The sequence below is a fragment of the Varanus komodoensis genome, unplaced genomic scaffold, assembly GCF_004798865.1.
Source record: "Varanus komodoensis strain SLA01 unplaced genomic scaffold, ASM479886v1 scaffold100, whole genome shotgun sequence".
Lineage (NCBI taxonomy): Eukaryota > Metazoa > Chordata > Lepidosauria > Squamata > Varanidae > Varanus > Varanus komodoensis.
The window spans coordinates 1027879-1052584 of record NW_025335270.1 but is presented as its reverse complement, the minus strand read 5'-3'; the positions used below and the strand labels follow the sequence as shown (position 1 = coordinate 1052584).

The 24706-nt window shown below is 45.8% G+C and overlaps 1 protein-coding gene and 1 long non-coding RNA gene across 8 annotated transcripts in view; one reads left to right on the top strand and one right to left on the bottom strand.

The window, feature by feature from the left end:
• Window positions 1-24706, top strand: part of CLIC5 (chloride intracellular channel 5) — a 108468-nt gene that overhangs the window by 35842 nt on the left and 47920 nt on the right. Inside the window, exon 1 of one of the 6 annotated variants that reach the window (XM_044419230.1) lies at window positions 15273-15878. The exons of 3 other annotated variants lie outside the window; for them this stretch is intronic. In XM_044419230.1, coding sequence (XP_044275165.1) covers window positions 15816-15878 — 63 coding nt within the window. In that variant the 5' untranslated portion in view covers window positions 15273-15815. Of the gene's footprint in view, window positions 1-15272; window positions 15879-17159; window positions 17264-17649; window positions 18304-24706 lie in introns of those variants that run through there. 2 more of the 6 variants (XM_044419234.1, XM_044419229.1) reach the window with 2 other exon arrangements.
• On the bottom strand, window positions 5703-21198 carry LOC123017730. Of its 2 annotated transcripts, XR_006413657.1 has the most exons (5): window positions 20284-21198; window positions 17516-17652; window positions 16307-17215; window positions 15033-15253; window positions 5703-5717 (listed from the first exon to the last, which is right to left on the bottom strand). It is a non-coding gene; the product is annotated as an uncharacterized LOC123017730 (long non-coding RNA). The 2 variants fall into 2 exon arrangements; XR_006413656.1 differs by lacking the exon at window positions 5703-5717 and having other exon boundaries at window positions 13671-15253; window positions 20284-21186.

The window sequence follows — 24706 nt, the reverse complement described above, 5'->3', positions numbered from 1 at the left end:
CCATCCCGATGATTCCCCACTAATGGTTACCCTCTGCTTTCGATCAGTCAGCCATGCCCTAATCCACCGGACAGTGCTTTGGTGTATCCCAAAACTCCTCAGTTTCTCCACCAGGATATCATGGGGCACTTTGTCAAAGGCCTTGCTGAAATCCAGGTATACCACATCCACTGCATCCCCTCCATCTAGCCGTCTTGAAACCTTGTCATAGAATTCCACAAGGTTCATCTGGCAGGACCTGTTTTTGCAGAAGCCGGGTTGTGTGGCTGCCAGCCTCCCTTCTCTATCTAGCATCACTAGATCTCTCTCTATTATGAGCCTTTCCATTGTTTTTCCTGCAATGGATGTAAGGCTAACTGGTCTGGAATTCCCCATGTCCCTCCTACTACCCTTTTTGAAAATTGGGACCACTGACGCCACCCTCCAGTCCTCTGGAACTTCACCCGTTCTCCTCTGAGCCATCCTCTGAGCGCTGGTTTGCCACCGTGTGTAGAGAGTGCTGGACTAGATGGACCTTTGGTCTGACCCAGCAGGGCTTTTCTTATGTTCTTATTCCTTCTCTGGGAAACAGTTGGTTTTGGCAGGGGAGTATCAAATCATGTGAGCCCCCCTTGCTGAGTGAAGTAGTGTACCTCTGCCACAGACTAAACTCCTTCAGGGAGAACTGGGCCACACTGAGTAAATGATGTTCAGTTTTTGGCATTAGGTAACTCTTTACATTCACTCAGTTTCTCAAGCTAATAGCATAATGTAGTGATACAGTGCCCCCTGGAAGCTGTGGTTGTAAACAGTAGGATAAAAGACCAAAATTTTAAACTGTTTTCCTACAATCATAATCTGAACAGATAGGTTTGGAAATTTAAACACACACACACACAAACACACACTATACATTCCAGCATCTTCCCTATTTGTGCTCAGACTCACATGTTCTGTAATTTTGATGACCAGAGACAGCAGTATATTTTGTTTGTATCTAAACATTAAACCAGCCATGAAAGCCTTTTCAGATATTTGAAGAGTGCTTATCTTGCTGTTCTCTAAACTAAGCATACCCAGTTCTTCCAACCTTCCCTTGTTGCTTGGGTTTCTAACTCTCCCCATAGTCTGGTCACCTTTATCTGGCTAAGTTCCAGTTTGCCAGTGTCCTCCTTAAAATGTGATACCAAGAACTATAGCAAGCGGCACCAGAGTGAAGTCTTATCCCCAACTCGCTCTGCATGGTTTCTCATTCCTCTGCTGCATTCGGGCTAATCCTGAGTGGGCTCATATCCTTTTCTGATCTGCACGCTCTGCAGCCTATGAGTGCACTTGCATCACAAGAACATGGGAAACTGCCTTACATGGTCCATGTGTTCCTGGTCCATCTGTTGGACATTGGTCCATCTATTGCTGACACTGATAGGTCCTCCAGGGATTCAGGCAGAAGTTTTTCGAGTCTTGCCTGGAGATGCCAGAGATTGAACTTGTGACCTGTTCAGACTACCACTGAGCCACGCCTTTCCCTGAGGACTGCCCAATGCATTTGGCATGTCCTGCTGCCAAGCCAGGTCTCCCCCATTCTTTATCTGTGCTTGCCATTTGATCCTTTGAGGTTTTATACTTAATTTCTGACTTTACATGAAACTCTCTTGAATTTCATTGTATTGGTTTCCACAACTGTCCCATTTTGTAATTTCAAAACCTGATTTTTCTGTAGGGAAAGGGAAATTGCCCTTCCTAGCTTCGTTTCACTGGTAGATTTTATAAGTTAACCCCTCTGCATCCTCACATGCAAACACCCCATGTATGTGTTGAAACAAGCCAGCTTCAAATTGTGCTCAGGATAAGCACATTTTGTCAGGTTTGGGTGATACATAATCTGCAAGCTGCAAATAATCTAAAATAGAAACGAAAGCTTTCAAAGGCTTCCTTGTAGCCATGTCAGAGGAGGGGAATGTTTGAGCCTGGTGGGAGACATTGGCTTGTCCACATAATCTGTAGTTTGGGTTATGTCTGAACCAGTCCAATGAATAAAATCCAGTCTCGCTCAGTATATGACAGCTCCTTACATCCATGTCTCCAATTACAAACTTTCTGTTTTGCAAACAAGTTTAAGATCATACATAGCTGAGAGAAAATAGCTATGCTACTGAGAGAGGCTTTAATATTTACCACTGCTGACTTCTTTCTGTAGTTCAGGAGATGCTAATTAGCTCATGAAGTTTGAGAGTCACCAACCTGGTGGCATGAACTGTTTTCAGGTTAGAAGTGGTTTGTTAATCACAGCAGCAACCCACCCTCCAGCAGGTCCACCTATCACAATGAGCCATGGGCTTCGCCCACTGTTGTCTGAATACACACAATAGCCATAGCTGACATGCCTCACAATGGGCCAGAACTGATGGTGCAAGCTGGCCCGCTTGTCTGAATACCTTTGCAGAAGCAAAACACTCTTGTGTGTGTGCGCACACACATGTTTGTGTGGGGTGGGGGGATTCTTTGTTGTGCAGTGATGTGATCAGCCTCATCCTCACCCTTACCCTCTGCATTAATCTTTGCTGTCAAGCACTGCTTAGCTCAGACCTATTAAACCTGATAGCACCTTAATGATGAGGGAAACAAAGGTTTCTTGCACAGAATGCAATGACTCCATTTCTGCAGTTGCCTTCCTGTTTTATTAATGGGCTGACATGATCATATTCAGTTGGCTTTCTTAAAGTCCAATTGATAATGACTCTGTTTATGAAACTCTTGCAGAGCTTACACAATTTATATCATGTAATACAATCCTTTGTAGTTCTGGATTGATAAGATAACAAATTGGTCACCTTGAGCAGTCTTATTTGTTGTAGTAAGACGAGAATGTTAGTTGTTCTCAACCAGAATATTCTGAATTCCATTTATCAAAAGAAAAAGTTATTACCCTAGCACAAATGTGAGATGATGTTTCATTGACACTTGAATGATATTGCATGAAAACACTCACAGTCTTAGCCATTAAGAGAGGGGTGGTACCAAAATGCTGATTACAAATTTAGATTCAATTTTAGTGAAAATTAAAATTAAGATTTGTCACCAGAACTGATCAAAGCAAAATACTGAGGCAATTTTCTGCTTAAAATGATGAACACATCATCATACTTCCATTGGCTGCTTTTGCCAGTGTGGCACGATGGTGATGAGAGGGCTGGGCCAAGACCTGGGAGAACTGAAGTTCACCAGTGACTTTGGGTCAGCCACTCATTCTCATCCTAACCTACCTCACAAGGTTGTTGTTGTGAGAATACAATAGAGATATATAAACCACCTTGGGTTGTTCACAAGAGGAAAAAAAGCAGGATATAAATGCAGCAGAACCACAATTTTCAGCAGTCTACTGTGAGCAACACTGGAGCAAAAACTTGACCTGCTTGGGTCGAGAGTGAAGAAACTACCCTTTCAGAGTCCAGTGGGGGTGTACAATAATACACTTGATCCAGACATACAGGAAATGTATGCAGCATGTGGGCAGCTCCTGAAGGACCTACCAAGATGGACTCTGTCCAGGGTGCTTCTTTAACCAGCGACATGCAGGGTATGGAGCACAGTGGGAGGCCAGGTGGGTGTCGCATACACAGTATGCTAGAGGCACATTGGAGTATTTGAGTGGTGTTGGAACAACGCAATCCAGAAAGACCCTTCAGGACAGGTAAACCAGTAGCATCTCTCAGAGTGCTCCTCCCAAGGAGAGGCCTTTCAGGACAGGCCCCTCTGAGGTGCAAGTGGAAAGTAAGACGTGTAGCATCTGAAGTCTAAAGCTGTTTGGAGTGTCAGGCTTCTAGCAGCAAAGCTTTCGCTCATTTTGTCCCAACACTTGTAAGGAGTACTAAATCCCTCCGAAATAAGCACGAGCTGTGTAAACTTGGTTACGAATGAACTCTCAAGTCGAAATCTTCGGCTCAGATATTTAAAGAGCAAGGCCATAGGGAACAGGATGGGGCGTCCCCTTCTGGCGTCAGAACAGCAGGAGCAGCTCACGGCACACCTCCTGCGGCCAACGCAGCACTGCTCTCCCGCCCTAGGTCGCGGCCGTCTCTCCCACCAGCCTTCCTGCCCTGCTCCCGCCGCCGCCAACATCGCCACAGGCCCTGCAGGACCCCCGGAGTGGAGGGCGGGTGAAGAGGCGATCCTGCCGCTGGTTAGGGGCCGCTCTTCCTGCGGCGCCCGACTGCGCGGGGAGACACCGAGCGCCGGGCCTTTTCTGGCTCGGTGCTCAAAGACCTGCGCCGGCTGCTTCCTCACGTGCTGCAGTTCTGCAGCTGGTGGCCACAGGCTGGGAGGCTGCAGGGCGAGTGGCGGGGCTGGGGCGATGAGCCGGGGGGCGCGGCCGGGAGGACGCAGGGCCCGCAGGGCGCCGAGAGTTTGTGCTACCGCTGCAAAGCGAGCCTGCTACGACCTCCTCCAGCGTGGTCGCCTCCAGCTGCGCTGGATCAACTCCCCCCCCCCCGCCCCCCGGGAGCGGCATTCCTGATCCTGTCTATTTTACTCAGGCACATCTGCTAAAACGATTTCCTCCCACATAATCTCTGGCACAAAAGCATTCTTCAGATCATGTTACTAATTAAAGGGTAATCTCACGATGTTTATCTTTTGAGAAAATTATTCGCAATTACACAAAGCAGCATCGCAAAACACTCTCCTCCTCCATCCCAAGGTAGTGAGAATTTAAACCTGTAACACTGAATGATGGATTTAATAGGTGCCCAAATTAAATCTCTTAAGGAGGAACCCAACGCTTATTAACTGAGTTTGGATAAGGGCTGACTCCCAGCAGTTCAACATCTTGTTCAGCACAACTGTTGAATTAAAACTTAAATACAAACTTGCCATATGAACATTACACAGTCGCCCACAAGGGGCTTACCCTCTACATCTCCACAAGTGATTTTTTTGTTAGAAATGGGAACAATGAACTCCTAAAAAGCCTTTTGGTTCAGCAAGTGAAATGTGCATTGGGGGTTGGATTAAATGCAGTAAAACGTTTGCATAGGTTGAGCAAATGATAATAAAGCAAGCTTGGTCTGGGTGGGAGAGCATCTTGCGCTGGTTAGAGCAGTTACACTGATGCAGTTTGATTCAGAATGTGTCTTATTTGGCACACTTGTACCCTACAGTAATAATGTGAGCATTCCCCATAATATGCCAGGCTATATCCTATCAAACAACACAACACCTTAAGCCACTGTGGTGTGTGGTGGTGGGCAGCAGATTGCTAAGACACAGGGGCCATTTAACAGTAATTAACACAATTTTGCATTGCACCTGAAAACAAATGGGAATTCAGTGCAGCCTTGTCAACAAGAGAATCACATGCTTCCCATATATACAATCAGGCTTCTGCATTCATTCTCAAAGATGCATCAAAAACAGTTTTATGTTGATCACAGTGCAAGAACCAGCAGCTATGTTGCTAAGGCATGTGTCAAGCAGGAATGAGTGAAGTTGGTGTACCAGCCTGAGCTGGACCAAGGCATTTTTGACCACAACCAAGATGTGGGCATCCAAAGTCAAGGCCAGGTCCAAACTATCCCCAAACAACACACCTGTGTTTTCAAGAGGAGTGTACCTCTCTGATATAGACAGATGGTCATTTCTCCAGTCAGCATGAACACATTAGTCTTGTCCAGATTCAGTTTCTAGTTGTTTGTTTGTTTAACCTTATTCAATCTGACATGTCTCCAGGTATTTGACAACATCTGTAAAATGAAATGGAAAGGAAACATACATTTAGGTGTCATTCATATGTTGCTAACACCAAACACTCAAATCCAAGTGACCCCACCCAACAGCTTCATGGACATGTTGAATAGCGGGGGGGGGGGGGGCGCCAGGAGAGCTCAGAGACACCCCTGAGACCAAAGGTCAGGGTGTCAAGCAGTGCCCCTCCCTCACAGCATCTGTGGTGAGCTAAAGCTGAGGTTCTGTGGACCACCACCAGTTGGTGTTGAGGTTTCAGGTGGCCTATCAGAGCAATAATACATTTTAGAAAGAGCAAATAGAAATAAATATGAATTTGACTAACAGACATCTTCATGATGTGGCACATATGCATGCCCAGCAGCACTTTTTCTTTTATCACATGCCTCTGCTTCAGTCACAGAGTGCAGAAAAGCTGAGTTTAATTCAGAAGCCTTTTGGGTGGTCTCCCATGTGTTAGCGGTAGTATTAGAGAACAGCGGGTGCAGGAAACAAGGAATGCAAACATGGAATGGTGATCTTCAGCACACTCACACATGGTAAGTGTGCATGTTGGAGATTACATGTACAGAGCTGGCTGGAGCCAGGGGGTCAGACTAGATGGCTCAGCAGGCCCCTTCTGACTCACTTCCCCCCCCCATGTTTCTATGTCTCTCCAGTGTTGGGGGCTGAAGTTGAGTGGCTCACCCCCAAGTCTGACTCATGTCACATCAGTGACTTGACTCAGGAGCAACAAGCGAGTGACTTGACTTGACTTGACTTGAGATTTCTATTGTTTTTATGATTAAGATGCTTTTTGGTATGAGGGAAGTGGTGAGAGGGAGGAACAAGGGGCTGGCGGCACGGAGAGGGCAGGTTATAATACAGATCTTTGTAATAATGTTTTAAACTGTTTTAAGAAATATTGTATTTGTTTTTTACAATACTATGTACCTGCACACATAGATAAACATTCTCTTTCTCTCTTCAGTACCTGTAGTTACCTTAGTATTACTTTATTCCAGTGCTTTTTTTGTAAAAAAAAAAAAAAAAAGGTGCCGGAACTCATGTCCCCGCCGGCAGTAAGCACACATACCAATCCCAAGCGGATCAGCAGGGGAGCAGCCTCCCAAGCAGCTATCTCTCACTATCAGATAGCGGACACAATAACAGCCTGCAGGCACTATGTTAATGATGTTTGCTGCTGATCTGCTACTCTGCTTCAAAATCACTTCGTAAAATCCATTGAAAAAAAGGTGCCGGAACGCTGTTCCGGTGCATTCTATGACAAAAAAAAGCCCTGCTTCATTCTTATAATTATTACAATTATAAGGTGTATTTAAGATGTTTTAGTGAATATGGAAGTGTTTCTTAAGCGTTTTATATGCATAGAAAGGTAAAATGTACCAAGACAAACATTTAGCTTACTCATGTGATCCAACTTGCATACAAATTTGACTTAAGGATGTACTCAGTAACAGAACTGGTCTGTAACTCGGGGACTACCTGCATAGGGGGAAGGCTTCATCTCTTTTTGGCAAACTTTGCTCTCCTTGGCAGGAGGTGCAACTGCACTTCTCCTGCTTCCTGCTTCTGCTCTGGTCCCTTGTGTTTCTAGGGAGAATTACAGCACCAAGCTAGGGCCAATCATGTCGAGAAAATTGTTTTTCTAAATAGCAATCTTGATAAATTCAAATAACAGCACAAGTTTGTTTAAATAAATCATGATTGAAGTAAAGGCTTTAATGCATCACTGAGAGAAGTGCAGATGGGAACATGGGGAGTTACAGTTCTTCCACCCCACCCCCACAACACACACACAGCTCACCACCACTTCCCTTCTGTCTGTTAAAGTTGGCTCTTGAGATGTGCAAAGAGGCTTGACTCTTGCAATGGCTTGACATGGGCTTGAAAGTAAAGACTTGAGACTTGACTCAAGGCTTGCAGTAAAAGACGTCAGCAATTCACTGCTAATAGCACGCTCCTGTGCTTGAGTGTCTATTTGTCTGAAAGCCAGAGTGGGTTACATAAAAATATAGTGGTACCTCCTGCGTACTCAGGAGAAGTGTTGATACAAGAGAAGTACACATTTGTGAATTAGGGTTAACAGTTAAATGAATCCTCAAAAAATCGCAAGAGTCTGCAGGCTTACAAAATGTGGATGGCAATCACGCCTACAGGAAGAAGAGAGAAGTCTGGAAGAAACCCGGTGTGCTTCTACCTACAGGTTAGATGGAATTGCCATGATTCATTCACTCACTTTTCATGGGGCTTTTGCACAATGCCATCATCCTATATTTTTGCTGTGGTCCTTCTTTCCACTTAGTTGATGGACACCATTTTATTAGATCATTTTTAAATCAAGTTTTTAAATATTAGTAAAGTGCTTTCCTGCTAGAAGTTTTTGAAAAGAGATAGAGAGGCATAACATTTTAGCACCTTAATTGTATAATGTTAATTTTCCAAATAAATATATGCCACTTATGTATATATGGTTGCACAGCCCTTGGACTTATCCACATTTTGTTGTATGACAATCTGGAATTAAAAAGAATTGAATTGGCATTGTTATGTCTGGTATATACAAGATATTCAACATTGTGAAGGTATAACATATTTTGTGGTGCAAAACAAAACCAACTGGTATTTGGTTGCAAAAATATTCCTTCCCTTTGCTATGACATGCCTAAATAAGCTCTAGTGGAACCCACTGTTTCCAGAAGTCTCATATTTTGTGTAGTTCACTGGAGTCCACCTGCAAGCAGTTCCAGTGCAACATGTTCTCAAGCAAATGCACCTGTTTCTGGAAGGCCCAGAGTTCTTGGAGTTTATCTAACAAACAGCATTGTGAAGACCAACTAGAGTTGCATTACTAAAAAATCCCAAACTATGAACTTCTCCTGAAAATTATTACATTCATTATAACAAAATGGAAAGATTATAGCTTAGACATGATTCTGCCTAGAGACAGACATCCAGTAAAATTCACTGACCATTTAAGGAGCACATTAGTCAGAGAAGCAACCTAGAGGGTGATGGTAACTCTGAGGGCATTGGAGAGTTCCTTAGTTGAGATGGGAGAAACACTCCATCGGACAACTTTCACCCAGATGCTCCATAGAGTTGGGTTTTATGGAAGTGGAGGAGGAGAAGAACGCCTTTGCAGAAACAAATCCATATCAAAGGCCACTTGGAGTTAGCAAAAAAGCATGCTGAAAAACAAAAACATGCTGCACAGTATTCTCTGGGCTGATGAGACCAAAACTGAACATTTTGGCCCTGCTCCATGCCATGTGTGACACAGTCAACGGTGAAGTACGGGGACAGATTCACCTCGATGCTTTTCCTAGAGAGGGACTGAGAAACAGATCAGGGTTGAGGACAACATGGAGAGAGCCCAGCACAGGGCAATGCAGATGAAAACCTGTTTCATTCTTCAAGGGACCTGGGACTGGGGCAGCAGTTCACCTTCTAGGGCGATAAGAGACCAAGGACCTTAAACAGACGGCCTAAGTAACACTGGAGTGGTTTCAGAATAAGAACCCAAATATTTTAGAATGACCCCTTCAGAACCCAGATCTTGGATTAAGTTCTGGGGCAAGACTTGCAAGTTGCTGTTCTCCAGTGGTCCTCATCCCACCTGACAGAGCTGGAGCAGTCTTGCCAGGGAGAAAGGGCCATCTTTGCAGGATGCAGATGTGCAAAACGGAGAGACTTAACTAAGACTCATTGCTGTAATTGCTGCCAAAACAGTCTCTACCAAGTATTAACTCAAAGGGATGAGCAACAAGTACTAGTTTGGCTTTGGTTTTGTTTACTTAACTTGCGTGCCACAGTAAAAAAAAAAAAAAAAAACCTTGCACCTTCACAGTGTCAAGTATCCTATGTATATCAAGTTGGATCGACGCCGATTAATTCCACCTCATTTCCAGTCCATAGCACAACACACTGTGGAAAAGTCAAAGCGGGTGAGGGGAAGATGAATATTTGTGCAAGACGTGGTTATGCATGTGTGCATACATGCATGTGCCTGTCGCTGTAGTCCAGGAAGACTTATTACTCAGTAAATCTGTTGGTCTTGGAAAGTGGCCAAATCTTTGTTCTTTTTGCTGCAATGTACTAAGACTCTAAAAGTTGCTAGTGTGTATTTTTAATAAATAAGTAAATCTGTTACAAATTACTTTCTTGTATTCATATTCACCCAGGGTACCACTACAGTATGAACAATAATTTGTCATTTATTTAAATTGTCATGTTTTGTTTCGCAAAAGTAAGTTTCTTGATCTGTAACATATGTGCCATGTTGCAAGGGGAAAACAAGACTATTTGGAGCCAAATCATATAACAATTTTAGTCTTTTGTTTTTAACATGTTGAGTCTATCACCAGAGGAATGGTTCAAGCAGTACTCCCGGAGAGTTAGTCAGGGATACACGCACTGGTTAACCCTTTATTTTCATCAGTAGATGAGTAAGGCACAGGCAGCTCTTAAAAGGAGGTGGTTCTCCTCACGCCTTCTTGCCTGTTTGTGCCCTGACTGGGCCAGCAGTGGGGGCCACTGGACAGCAGGTGCTGCTTTTTTCACATCTTCACCAGTAGTCCATGGGGTTCAGGAGATATCCACCAATTTCCCATGTACTTTAAAGTGAATTAAGATGACTCGATGTATAGTTATACTTGTTTTTCTGAAAGGGTACACAACACAGGATAAAATAGAAGCAGTACATAAATAAACCTTAGCCTTAAAAAAAGTCATAAAATGACTGTTTTAAACTGGTTTTGCTTATCAGAGTCCAATTAGTTAATAGTAATTTGATATCCACATGTCTATCACCTGGTAAGTTGGTCAACTGCATCAGCTGATGAAGAAAATTTTGCCTAATTTGCATACCTTATTAAAAAAAATCGGGGGGGGGGCGTTGACAGTGGTCAAATTTTTCCCATCGATTGGCAGGAGAACATGATTGACTTCCTTACCAAGTAGTTTCATGAGCATCATTATAAGCTGCAATTTGTCTGCTTGTTGTGATTGTCCGCTTCCCTCTTGGATCTTCTAGCAAACTACAATACAATCACCACACTTGTTCTTCCTTTTTATTTCACTTTGCTGGTTTTTCTTCTTTTTGGATTTGGCAGGTGACCTGCTGGCCTTTACTAACCTGTAAACTTTGTTGGAGTTTGTGAAGTGCTTTTTCTTGATTCTGCAGTGATCTCTTGCTTTAAAAGTCGCTGTGGCCATAAACATCTCAAGTTAGGGCTGTTGTCAATAAATTACCAAGCTTCGCTTATATAGTGCCTGCCACATCGAGACCATTTTTTTAATTTTGAGAGTTTGGATGGCTGGATACACTTTATCAGTAGTGTTGCTTTCTGATGTGCCTAGGTTTCATATGGCTTGGTGTCTGGATCTGGGCAGCTTCAGGGCTTCTCCTGCTGGCCAAATGGCAGAATAACAGCCCTGGTGGTTGCAGGATTGGTCCCATACGCCACTGCAGCTGCCAGGGCCTTCATGAACGCCACCTGGGAGTCCTGGAGGAAGAGCACTTTAAGAAGTGGCTCGTCCCTCCAAAAGCTGTTTCAGTAGTATCGGCCTTCAGTGTGTTAAAGCTCTCTGTGGTGTCTGGATCCTGTCTGTTGTTCCTGCACCTTGATTCTGTACCTGGAACTTGTTCCAAAAGTATTCCTGCCTTCATGCTATTGTTTTGGCTCCCAATCTCTGGCTTGTTTTGACTGTGCTTTGCTATCTGGACTACACTTTGTTTACTTCTGTGTTTGCACCTGGCTTGACTTTGGCTGCCCTGGATAACGCCCTGGATTTGACTGGTGACTGGACTGTGGTCATGTAGTTTCTAGACTGTATGACCTGGGCCCTGGTGCCTCTGCTTAGCTCCCTGCTGCCCACAGCCCAGCCCTTACACTTGGTTATGTCAGGTGTTATTCCAGAGGGAGGCAACATCATGCTTCTGGGCATCAGCTTGCCCTGGACATGCCTCTTGGTACACACTAAGTGGCCCACCCTTCTTGCTTTGTGGAAAGAAAATTAACGCATTTCTTAGCAGCACCTGGGATTGCTGTGAAACTGGTGCTGAAAAGGGTGGATTCAAGAGAGATGCTGGCCCTGCCTCTGCCTTGCAGGGGCAGAGATTTCAGGGCAGGCTATTTGCCCTTTGCCATGCGCCCATGGGAGCCATATTTGGGCGGTGCCCAGGACCATTTCTGGTTACCTGAAGGAGCATCTCCTTCCATATGTGCCTGCCTGCCCCTTAAGATATTGGGCAGATGCCCTTCTCTGGGAGCCCTCCTTGAAGGAGATTAGGAGGGTGATTACCTGGAGAAGGGCCTTCTCTGTGGTGGCACCCCGATTGTGGAATAAACACCCCAGAGAGGTTTGCCTTGTGCCATCACTTTATTCTTTTTGGCGCCAGGCTAAACCCTTTTTATTTTCCCAATATTTTAAGGTTTGAGTGTTATTTTAATATGGGTTTTAGCATTGACTGGTTAAGAATTTGATTAGGATGCTGTGTTTTATTTTATTTTTGTCTTACTGTTAAACCATCCTGAGACTACAGTAAGGGAGGGGCTAAAAAGTTTTAAATAAATAAATAAATCTCTCAAATTGCCACATGTGCCCACCAGCCTCAACAGGGGTATCCTGTGACCAGTGATGCTCTATAGCATTAGCAGCTGTGCTTTGTGCTCCCCACTTTATATATTGAAGCTGGTCAGACTGGCAGGTGGATCTTATTGACCACATCCTTCACCACATCTAAGGGCAATAGGCTAGCATGAGGGCAGGGCAGGACACTTGCACAGTCTCCAGGAAGACACCCTGCCTCTGAGCACCCAGTGCCTGAGGCAACTTACTTACTCTGCCTAATGGTAGGGCCCCCACTGGTCCTGTGGCTCAGCTCAGAACCATCCCCTTTCCTTTAGATCTTCAGGCAAACGCCCCTGAGAAGGTGGGAGCTCAATGGGCGAATCAGCCTTCTTTTTTCCTCCTTTGAATACCCTTTGGCAAGATCGGGTGATGTACTCTCCAGTGGGCAGTTCCATCCCGAGGAAAGCTGGCCTTGCTCTGTTGCTGAGGCCAGCTGATGTCAGTTGCATGCAACTGGGATGCAGCCATGAGGAGAGAGATGCCTAGGGAGACAGTGGGTACCCCCAGGGCTGGCTGCCGGTCTTCTCCTGTTGCCAAGGAGGGGGCTTCTATGATGGGGCTTTTATTTTTTTTAAATTCTACCCTATCTTTACCCATAATGGGTCTCAGAACAGCTTATGAATCAGTAATGGCACAATAAATTTCCAATTGCATAATAAGCCCTCAACCCTTGAAACAGTGGGTGAAGTTTTGGCCTGGTGCTGAAAGGATAAAGTGTAAGGGCCAGGCACACCTCTTGAGGAGCAGGTTTGAAAGCTGCGCACTCCCTGAGTGCTCTCTTCTGCCTCAGGTCTGTTTCCAGGTGGAGGCATCATGCTGACCAGCACCTGCTCGACTTTTATCCTGGAAGTTCCATTACCTTGGTCATGTGACTGGGAGTTGTGGTCGTATTTGCCTTGTGTTTGCTCATACCAGTTCACTCCTGGCAGTTTGATCCTCTGTTGCTTCCTTTATTTTAAATAAATGGAGTTTACTGTTTTGTTGTGCCCTCTTTGGGGGATCTGGTGCCCCAGACCAGTGCCCAGACCAGGTAGGAACTTGCAGAGGATGTGGAAAATGATCCAGCCATCCCTTTAACTCACCCAAAGTGAACAGGAGCTACTCTTGGTTTTAAAGACTGAATTACCTAACCCCAACATTCTTCACAAACTTTTCAGCTGGATACATGCATCATCTGCCCCCCGGGGTCCCCTTCACAACTCAAACAGGTTCTTGAAATGCTGCTGTGACCGAAATAAAATGGTCCTTGATCCAGTAAAGAGGAGACTATTAGGCTTCGCAGGAAGACTCTTATCAAAGAGAGACTGAATGCCAGATCAGGTTTTAAACACTATGCATGTAACATTTATTCTATGATATAAAGAATACAAAAGTATAAGAATACAAGCTCAGCAATCCTCAGCAACAATATCAAGAGGCCCCATTCACACTCGCATTCATCCAATACTCACACACGACCAATAGACCCTCCTCCAGCTTTGATCAAATGTTGGCAGGGACTGTGGGTGACCACTTGGAGCGCTGTCCTGGCACACACGGGAGAAGGAAAGCCCAGGCATTTTATGTCTCAAAAAGTTTACGCTATCAGCCAGCTCAGACTGGATTGAACAGTGAGCTCATTTGAGCAAGACACAGACGTAGCATGTGCTGGTCTTCCCTTATCTTGGAAAAACATGTTCACCACATCCCATTCTCTCTCTGGATGGTACAGGGTGGGCTTATCCTATCTTTTATGTTCCATTCTCCAACCACTCCTGGCTTTCGGTTTTGCTGTGCAAAAATACCTCAGTCTGGGTCAGTCCCATCATGCCCCTTGATTCTTCATTTTCTCTCTTAGGCCTTCAGGAACACTGTAACACTGCCTTATCCCCTTTGCCTAATTAAACTTGTCCACTCTGCTCAGGCTCACAACACATGCTTCATTCTCCTCAGTCTCTTTGTCATTGCATATGAATACCACACACAGCAATTTTACTAGGTTAAGTAAGCACAGATGGCCACAGCTGCAGACATCAGACTGATAAGTGCTTCCTCCCTTTTCCCAGGTGTCTGTCTGTGTGTTTGTGTTTGGTTCAAAGCGCACAAGGAGTCGTAGCAGATTAAGCCATAACCCTGATGCAGCCCAGATCATGGCCTCAAACCCAAGACCTTTCGGTGGAGCCTGTCCATGTGGTCACTTGCCCGCTTCCATGTGAAATAAACACACGACGCACAAGTGATCTTGCCAAGACAGGCATTTCTGGGTTCAGCACGTGTGTCAGCGGCTCAAGCCACTTGTCTCAAACAAACGATGAGTGTTTTATCCCTAATTTCCGCAGCTTGGGTACTGATGTGAGCTAGAAGAGAATTCCCTAGTCATCTCCTTCCCATGTGGCCTGGCCGCAAACTCTTCCATTCCCTATCATGCACTCAGTCCCACCCTGCTCTCCCAGTGCCACTTACCAGGCTGAAGACACCAGCTCTTCCCCCGCACTGCTCCCCTCGCTGAGGCCTGGCCTGTTGCGAGGTCAGGATGAGGTAAGCATGCAGAACTGGAGCCTCTTTTCTCTGTGGCAGCACTTGTTAATGTGCATGCAGAGGAAACTGATGCGACAGAGTATCACCATCCTCTTCCCCACCCCCCCTGAGGCAAAATATTCTGCCCTTAACATGGTCCAGCAGCCTTGCTTGCCACATACCTACTCTGGCCACCAGCTGTTCCCTAGTGCCCAGGCCATAGTGCAGAGCCCTTTGTATGTTCATATTTCTTCAAGTACTCCATTCTGTTTTGTTGGGTATATATGCCAAATTGCTGCAAGGTGGAAGGCAGAGATGAAGACTATTGTTTTTAGTTTTTGAGCTGGAAAATCCGTTCAGCATTTGCAAAAACACAAGTGTCCAAGCTCTGTTCAGGTCACCCCTGTTGTAACAGAAAGAATATACTTTTGAGAATGAAATTAAAATCTAGGGGGAAAGAGTAATCATGCTGTTGTACAAAAGCATTGCATGGAAGCATATAGGAAAGGGAAACGCAGGAAAGAGAGATTACCATGCAATACTGAAAAGAGGCTATTTGTTCCGAGGTACCAATGGCAAGATCTCCTCCCCTGTGAGTTAACCCCACCTTCCTCTCTTGCACAAGGCTATTTTGGGCTGGCAGAGTAAGCCAGAGCTCTGACAGATGAGCACGCTGTAACACAACACAGCACCGGAGCACTTGTTACTCCCATGAACTTACAAACTGCAGCAATTTCTCCTTCCTCATTCTTTTCATTCTATTTTTTAATCCCTTGATTTCTTAACTAGGGAATAATTATTTTTTGTGCTAGTGGAAGCTTCAAAAAAGTACAGCAGTGGCTTAGAGGAGATGAAGAAAACATTGTAAACACTTTTCATAGAAGGAGGTCTGGCTGCTGTTGAACTGGAAGCTTCCGTTGTTTGATGGTGTAAGGAGAGCACCTCCTCACCTGTGGAGGCCAAAAATGACGGACTCGTCTCCTGCTAATGGGGAAGGGAAGGACCCTGAAATTGAGCTCTTTGTAAAGGTAGGTGAAGCCTCAGACTAGCTCCCTCTTGGTGGCTGGGCTTCTATTTAATGCACAGAATGTTCCTGCTACTTGGCTGGGCCGACTTGAACAGACTGGGATGTGCCTGCATTTCCATTTTGCCCTTTTGCTGATACTAGGATTCATTTCATGCCCTTGTCTGCTCCCTGCCGTCTGCCCTCATCTTTGTTGTCTACAGTGTCATGTCTCACTCTGCCAGGCATGGCACACAGAACTGTACTTTCCTCTTTGCATTGTGCAGTGGATAGAGGGTCACATCCCAGAAGCCTTCAACAGCACACAGATCTGCCTGTGGAAGTATGATATCGGAAAGCTGCCTCTCTTGCGTTTACATCTGCAGTCTAGCACCTTTCAGGGTAAACTTTAAAAAGCAGCCCAGATTTGTTCCCCCAGAAATTGGTTCTTACCTGTACCTGTGAACCAGCTTGATGGTGCTTCTTGAATCTCAGGTCTGATTACTGCATGCTCAAAAAGTGGCATTTGAATGTGTGATGAGACTCACTGAAGAGGGGAAGTGCATGCTTCCTTGGTAGCAGGGTATCTTTGCTGTCCTGTTCACACATGTGAGCCATCGCTCATGGTTGCACTCATTAAGTGATGAAACCTGCAAGCAGCCAGTCAGGTGTAGATGCATAGTGTGTTTAACAGATTTTGATCTCACTTTTCCAATAAAATGTCTAGGTGACTTAAATGCCAGATGTATAATAAAACAACAATGACAGGAAGAACAAACATGTGCTCATCCAGAATACAGGGAAGGTGTGTAAGCTTCTATTCTCTTCTTGGCATAAATCTGTGAAGGCAGTAAAATGGAAAGCTGCACAGCGCTTTCTCATTTCTCGCAGTGCTAAGGGTCATCTGTCCGGAAGCACCTCCAGGTTTGTTTGTCCTCTGGATGGTTCCGAACTATTTCCTCCAGGCTCACCGTGACTCCTTTGTGGAAAAGGAATTCCTTGTGCCTTAAAGAGGTCCACAGCACTGTGACACACAGAACCACCTTGCCTCACCTCCATTCTCCTGCTCCTTCCCCACATTTGTTCCAGCTCTGGAACATGGGAGATACACGCATAATGCCTCTGATCATATGTCTAATCGTATCGCAGCATCTGGCACCTGAAGCAGGCTGACTCATCTTCAGGCTGGTCTGGTGTTAAATCATCCCCTTTGTTAGCAGATACGGAAGCAGTGACCAGGGGAGGTCCGAAATGCAGCTTCTTTTGTATTTTGTGGTGTGTTTGTATGGGGAAGTAGTCATTCATGTGGATCTCCATTTGCAGTCAGAAATTGTGCAGCTGAGACCCAGAGATTTACCATATCTAAAGGAAAAGATAAGATGCAAGGAGTGCACATGTTGAGTACTAAGTGTAAGTACAAAAGGAACTGTCAAGAGGTAACTCAAAGATGCACCCATATCTCGCATAACAAGGCAAGCTTCAGGGTCAGGGCATAGAGAAACAGGCGTGACCTTCTCTATTAGACATCCAAGTGCAGGAGGTACTTTTTGCCTAGGTTTGATTTTACTAGAATAATTCGGGATACGCACATGAAGAATCTGTACTAAAATAAGGAAGACTTTATCATGGAAAGAAGTAAGCAGATGTAGCCATGTGATTTACCTTTGATTTTAGTGCAGACTTATAGGCCGGACCCCTCCTTCCATTCCACATGCAACTCTAGACCAGTGAGACATTGTTTTATTGATATTCCATCTATCCATCATTCTCTGTAGACATGAGGCTGACTTTCCTTTGTCCTGCAAATGAACACAGCATGCCAAGAGTAGTGCTTGTAATGGGAGAAACACACAATGAATAGCCATTCTGCTTCATCATTCCCTTGGGTGAATGTGAGTATGGGGAACTCACAGATGCTCCCAGAAGAATGCGTCTAGTTCTTCCATCAAGAAGGAGCCTTTTGCCAAGAAGTCACTAAGGCAAGCAACCACAGCTTCAACAGCCTGCAATAAGCCCAGATCCCCCTAGTCAGATAGGCTGGCATGTGAGGCGGTGCGGGGAGAGTCTTCCTACTGGAAAAAAACGCAATTCGGCACCACCACACCTCATTCTCCTTTGGATGCCTACCAACAATAATTGCTTCAGTGTCAGCATGTGCAGCAGAGCAGGCAACAAGGAAACAATTAAGGAACAATTCACAGAGCTGGCTGAAAGGAGTGCCTGTTCAACAGCAGAGAGACAGAAGGGGATGAACCACGGTCATCTCTGAGCCAGCCAGCCAGCCAGCCTAGGATGGGGCGCTATATAGAGAGCTATGGGAGAGCACAGGGTTCACATGCACTGGGCCACCGTCTTCCGCACACATCTGAGTCGGTGCCATGGCAGGAGACGCGTGGCGTGGGCCACAGTCGCACTTAGCCAGCCCATACTGGGGCAAAGAAATTTGGAAGGTGAGTCACACTTTGAGGCACGGATTCCCTCTTGCTTACCTGAGCGAAGCATGTTGACTTTGTGTCTGTACATGGACTAGGGAAGAAAAAGCTTCTGTTGTATTTTGTGTCTGGGGTCCTGAGGTGGGCTACTTGTGAGGATTTTGAGAAAACCTTGGAACGATGCTCTTCCAGTATTGGCAATTTATGCACAGTGCTACCTTTTCAGTGCCAAGTACTTTTCCAGGAGAATGATCATCACCGGTGGCCCCCTGTGTGTCACCTGCCGCCATAATCTCATGCATCCCCATTCAGAAGTGAACTCCACTGAGTTCACTGGGGCTTCTTTCTGGAGAGCTATGGAAGCTGGCGACCTGTGGTCTGCAAGCATGGTCCAGGGGGGTGCATCCTGAAACCAAGAGAGAGCTTTCTTGTGTGGGCTTCCTCTACCACAGTGCTGAGCCTGGCTGCAGTGCTTGTCGGTCTTCAGAGGGGTGGTGAAGGAAGAGGGGGCAAGCACGCCTTCCTCACCTTCGGGTGCAATGGGAATAGCTAATTGGCACTATTGGTTTGCTGTTATAATTTTTGCTGGGGGCTGGAAGGTGCCAGGGAGGGTTGGACGGCAACGAAGTCCAGCTCCTCTTTTCTCTGCTCTCGATGCCGTCCATTTCTGGCTGGTATGTCTGAGCTCACCACCACCCCTGCCACCATCATATTTTCTGCACTGCCCAGTAACAGAAGCTCTCTGGGTGGTTTACAACAGTTCATAAATACAATAAAAGCTTTCAAAAATACAAAAATGTAAAAACAAAAACAGCTAAAACAATATATAATGGAGAGTGGACCTGCAAAACACCTGGGATGGGTAGTCCCTCAAGAGCCTTGATATCCTTGTATGCCTGTAACTGCCTCAGCATAAAGGGCTATTTTAACCTGACAGCTAAAAGCTGACCAAGTAGATACTGGGCAGGCCTCAGATGGCAGATTAGTCCATAGCTGTGTGTGTGTGTGGGGGGGGGGGGGGGCGGACAGCACTATTAAGAAAGCCATCTTCTTGTTGCTTCCCTTCAAGCTTCCCTTGGAAATGGCTCTTGGAGGAAGGTCTTGGGTATTGATTGTCCAGGTAGATTGTTGTGGGAAGAGGATGCCCTCAAGAATTATATAAAAGGGAAAGGAATGGAGGACTAAAACATAAGAGAAAGGGAAGGACAAGGAACAAGGTAAGGGGGCTAAACAATATAGCAGAACACCACCCCCAGTTCCCAAGTTGCTGCAGAATCTTTGGCATATCACCCTGGCAGGAATAAGAGTTGCTAAGCTTAGCTGACATTACTTAGGTGCGTCTCCCGAGAGTAGCAGTCCAGAAAAGCTGCTCCACAAAGCACCTTTGGTCTGTCCCAAGTTCAGAGGGAGACAAAAGCCCACCATCATCCTTCTTTTTTTAACCTCAGTCCTAGCAATGGGCTGCCAGCTAGCAGTCAGTCCTAGGCCTACCTGCCATTTCTTAGGGCATTTCCTGCCTAGGCTCCTATCCAGCTGCAAGCAAGTAACCAATAAAATGCTGTAAGAGCAAACCATTCCCTCCTCCTGCTGAGCCCAGGGAAAACAGCAGCTATTCACCCAACCCTCCCCACCAGGGACTAATCCTGACAGGGCAGGAATTGCCAGGGAGCAGCGGCAACAAATCTGAAAGCCCAACCATCTGTTTGAGTTGAGTTTCTATTTGGACCTTCCTAGTCGATCAGGTTGAGAGTCTGTGACAGACCCGAAGGCATCCAGTGAACTGCATGGCCCAGTGGAGACTAAAACCTGGATCTCCTGAATCCCAGGCCAAGGCTTCAACCAGTCCGCCACAGTGGCTGCTCTACCACAAGAAGTAGCAGTCTGCCTGGATCAAGCAGGTGGGCAGCCACACAGAACTGAGGAGACACTCCATTCACCACTGCTGCCATCCTCTGGGCATCTCCTGTGGGCTGCACAGAAATGGGCTTGTGTCCTTACCTGTTGGACGGTGGTCTGTGGAGGGCAAAAGGGGGCAAGCAAGAGGCGAGAACCCAGTCAGTCAGTGCAAGGTCTCTGGATCTGAATGCACAGCGTGGAACAGGTGCTTCTGAGGAAAAGGGCAAGAGAGGTGCCACTCTGCACCCTTCTGTGGCCCTTGCTTCAGTGTCTCTCCCCTGCTGGCCTGCCCCTTCTCAGCAGGGTGTTGCAGTGCAATTCGGCCTCTGAGGGCTGTTATATTCTGTGGGGCCAGATGATGATCCTTTACGGCAGGGACGAGGAACTCCTGGCCACCAGCTTCCTTGCCCAGACTCCATGGAAGTCCAGTCTCTCCCAGAAGACGTGCCAGACCTCCCTTGCTTCTCCCAAGGTGAGGTACCTTGAAGCAATGATTTCTGGAAGCTCTGCCTCCCTTTTACTTTCTCACTCTGCTTGGTTGCTGGGAGCAGGAGGCTGGTTTCGTTGATGTGCTTCAGCCAAGAGGGGTTCTGTGCTCTTCTGCACTGGATGCATGCAAGGAACATTGAGACCATTGGGATGGTCAGGTTGGGATGGTGTAACTGGTGCCCTGCATTGCCAGGGGGTTGGACTCAATGGCCATATTGGTCCCTTTGGATCTGTGAATTCTCCCCTTCACCTCTCTTGCTTGATCACTTGCGTCAGATTCTCTGCCCCCACATCTCCAGTTACAGGCATGGCTTCTGGTGCTGGCTGTGGAGGGCAGAGTGGCTTGCTTGTGCTCTTTCGGCACGTCTGTTCTGAGGCCGGGCCGGTCTGCAGCTCCTTCCCATCCCCATGTTCTAAGAGTGGGGCAGGAGGCCCCAGAGCTGGCACTGCCCTGGGCATCGTTGACTCCTGGGCGGAAGTGTCTCTGCTGCTGCTGGCTACTCGTCCAGGAGGCAGAGGGACAATGACACTTGCTCTAAAATTAGGGTTGAACAAAGTGCTCTTCTAAGGGTGTTTCAAGTGGAAGGGGTGGAAGCAGCAAGCTCTCAGAGAAGAAAGGTTTTCACCATGTGACTTTCTTAATTGCTGCTGCTTTCATGGTGCCAGTCAACTGATAATGCACCATTTTTCCTCTCAGGAGGGGGAAAGCAGGGAATGAGCTGGAAATAAAGGCAGATGCTGTGAGTTAAAAGCAAATGAAAAGAACAGAGCCCCTAAATGTTAGCGTGAGGAGAAATTGGCCAGGTACTTCAGAGACTGGCTCCCTGCTGCTTCTTTTAAGAGAGGTAAACAACAGAGAAGTTTGTCAGATATTTATTATGTTTTGTGTGTTGACTGTAATTGAAATCACGCTTCTCTTGGAGACGCAAAATCTTTTTCCATAAACTTTACATAGGGTTCATTTAGCTTTCCACATGTGGCATCAGCAAGTGACAGTTTAAGATGCCATGGAAACAAAATTGCCACTATTATAATGGTACAGCATTCTGGTCCATGGCTAACTAAAACAAATGTCAGGAATACTGTTCCTAACATTTGGCCTTTTGATTGAACAGAAGAGGTGTCCAGGCACCACAACCTGTGACATGCCATGCAGTCCAGAAAAGTTTCGTGGCCGCTCAGCAGGGCCTGCCTGGCCTGTGTAGGGAAGGAGGGATGAGGCCAGGCACCCGTGAGACCCCAAACGTGGGCTGGAGTGGCACAGGTGATGTGCAGACTGGACCAAACAACAATCATTTTATTAAGCAGAGATCATGAACACCTTTTCTTAGTCTTTCTCTCCCCACAAGGAGAGCAACGGATTACTGCAAATCCATGCAAGTGGAATTCTGCCATCACTGGCACTTCCTCTTCTTGTCTCGGAGGGCTGTGTGCTGAATCTGGAGATGGCCACTGGCTCCTCTTTGCCACCCCTCATGGCCGACTCAGAAGCTCTGCTTTTTCACCACCCTCCGTAATCCAGTGCAGCTTTACACTTGGTTGGTAGAGTATGCTCAACATACAGCTCTGTATCTTTATTAATAACTCAGAGGAATGGCATAAGGGAGCATGTAGTGACAAGCAGCTGGGAGAAGCCCAGAAGAAACACTGTGGCTACAATAACATCTGTTATATGTATACATATAGCATATAAAGAAGGATAGCTAAAAAGCACTGTGCCCCATTTGCCACCTGCACCAACTGGTTTTCCATGGCGCACAAAGTTATTGTGGGTGACAAGACACAGTGGCTTGTCGCGTTACATGAACCTGGACAGTTTTCTGGAGGCGGCTTATTCATGGGTACAGTGCCACCCTACCCAGTCAGGGCTTGCTTTAGGTTTTTTCCACCCATGATGGGTGGACGTGTTGTCTGAACCTGGGCAAACATCCACATCATGGGTGAAGGGATGTGGTGTGTGAGCCATTTGGCAAGAGCAGCAAGCCCCCTTTGCCGGCTTGCCAAGCTTGTGTGGGTCACTGTCAGTGCGAGCCACTGCACTGGTGCCCAAATGGCAGAGTGGAGCCATCATTGTTGGCTCCCTGCTGCGACTGTGAGTCCTTTTGCACCTTCTGCAGCCTTCCTCCTTGTTTGAATCATTTTCTTCCTCCTGCAGGGATAATTTTTCACTGTCTTCAATTTGACAGTGCTTGCACACATTCTCATTGGTCCCAAATTGCACGCCTCGCCTGGGCAATGTCTTGAGGAGGTTTTTGCTCAAGAGTGCAAACACACCTCATGTGTTTTGGCTGAGAGAGTGCCAAGAGCTTGGGCTTCTCCTGACAGTTGTCAAAAAGTAAGCTGCTAAGAGAAACCAAAGCCATGTTTACCCATAAGGAGGAGGGGGGCAAGTAGACTACACCCTTCATGTTGAGATCTTAGCTGTCAAAACTCCCATTCTTCTTAAAAGCTGCTTTAAAAAAAATCTCTCTTTGTTTATCTATACTTTTGACAGGGACATCTGTAGTAGTGCCTGCTGTGAAAGGGTCCAGGCGATGCTTGCTATTTTGGATACATGGAAGTATGCAAGTGTGCACTTGCGTGAGTTCACCTAAAATAAGTTGCACATGGGGTGCAGAAAGGCGGGGTGCCAAACTGATGGTAGTTTCCAATGTTTTGCTTGGCACCTTGGAGGGACTATCATCAACAGTTAAATGAAATTGCAAATAGTTATCTCCCAAATGAAAGAAGAAAATTTGGGGAAAGTATGGGGAAAAGCTGTGGCAAGTACAAAAAGGCATTTCTCATAAGCACTTTCTGTCTAGTGGTTCAAATGCAGAAGAAAAATTCACAAAGACTGCATACAGTCTACTCAGACTTCTATGAATCAGATAGGAAAGCACATGAGTAGGTTGTAGTCCTTCCCCATTGAAAAGCAACTTGTTCACTGGCAAACATTTTATGTTTTCTGCCCAAGATTTCAGTTTGTTCACCAAAGTCACCTGAAATGATCTTCAAGAGACTAATTCACCTGCCATTCTTAGGGTCTGGATGTTTGTCCCCATTTTAATGCAGTGAAACATTTACACTGGACCCCCACCCTGCAAGGCTGATTCCAGATCAGATGAAATGATTAATGAATGAAAAGAACTTTTCCAGTGCTGGGATCTCCAGACAAGATTACATTTAAGTAATTTTGGTGCTTTTCTGGGTACCAAGTTGTGCGGTAAATGCTTGATCTCCAGAACTGAAACTAGCAGCCATTTAGGAATGTTCATACAAAAAGAATTTGTCCAAACAAGTGTGGATCCTTGGAAAATATTTTCAAAGTGTTATTGCCATAATGAACCAGGGATTGGAATTCATATTTAAGTATAGAATAGTGTAACCCTGAATTGATCAAATTCCAAAATTTAACCTTGTCATTTTGTCTTGCAATGAATCACAGCTTTATCTACCTTTGCCTGATTGACTCAGCTTTTTTCATTTTCATTGGAGACTGACAAGAAGAATTAGAGAAAAGCTATGGGTAAAGCCTTTCTCATTCTTTTTTCAAGCTCCTGCATTCCCTGTCATATCAGTTGTCTCTGGTTGGACAGAGGGCAGGCACAGGGTCTGATTGTACTGTTGTCGTTACCTAACATCATGGCATCTCCAGTTCATGGCAACTCTAGAATGAAAGCCCTTCAGGATGTCCTGTCTGTGACAGCACTGCTCAGCTGTTGCTAATTCAAGGCTGAGGCTTGACTTCAAGATTATAGACTCAGTTCATCTCATATGGGTCGTCCTATTCTTCTGCCTTGACTTTCCCTAGCGCTATTGTCTTCTCCTGTGAATCTTGTCATATGATATGCCCAAAGTTTGACAGCCAAATATTGAACAGACAGGGACATAAAATGCATCATTGTCGGGGAAAGCATTCTGTTTCTCCATCTTCATTCCATGATTCAGGTTTCATATCAGGGCAATAAAGTGCTGAGGCACACTCATTTCTTTCAGGATCATCCATAGCTTCTAGTGCTGCACACAGTCAAAGACTTTGCTGTAGATTATAAAG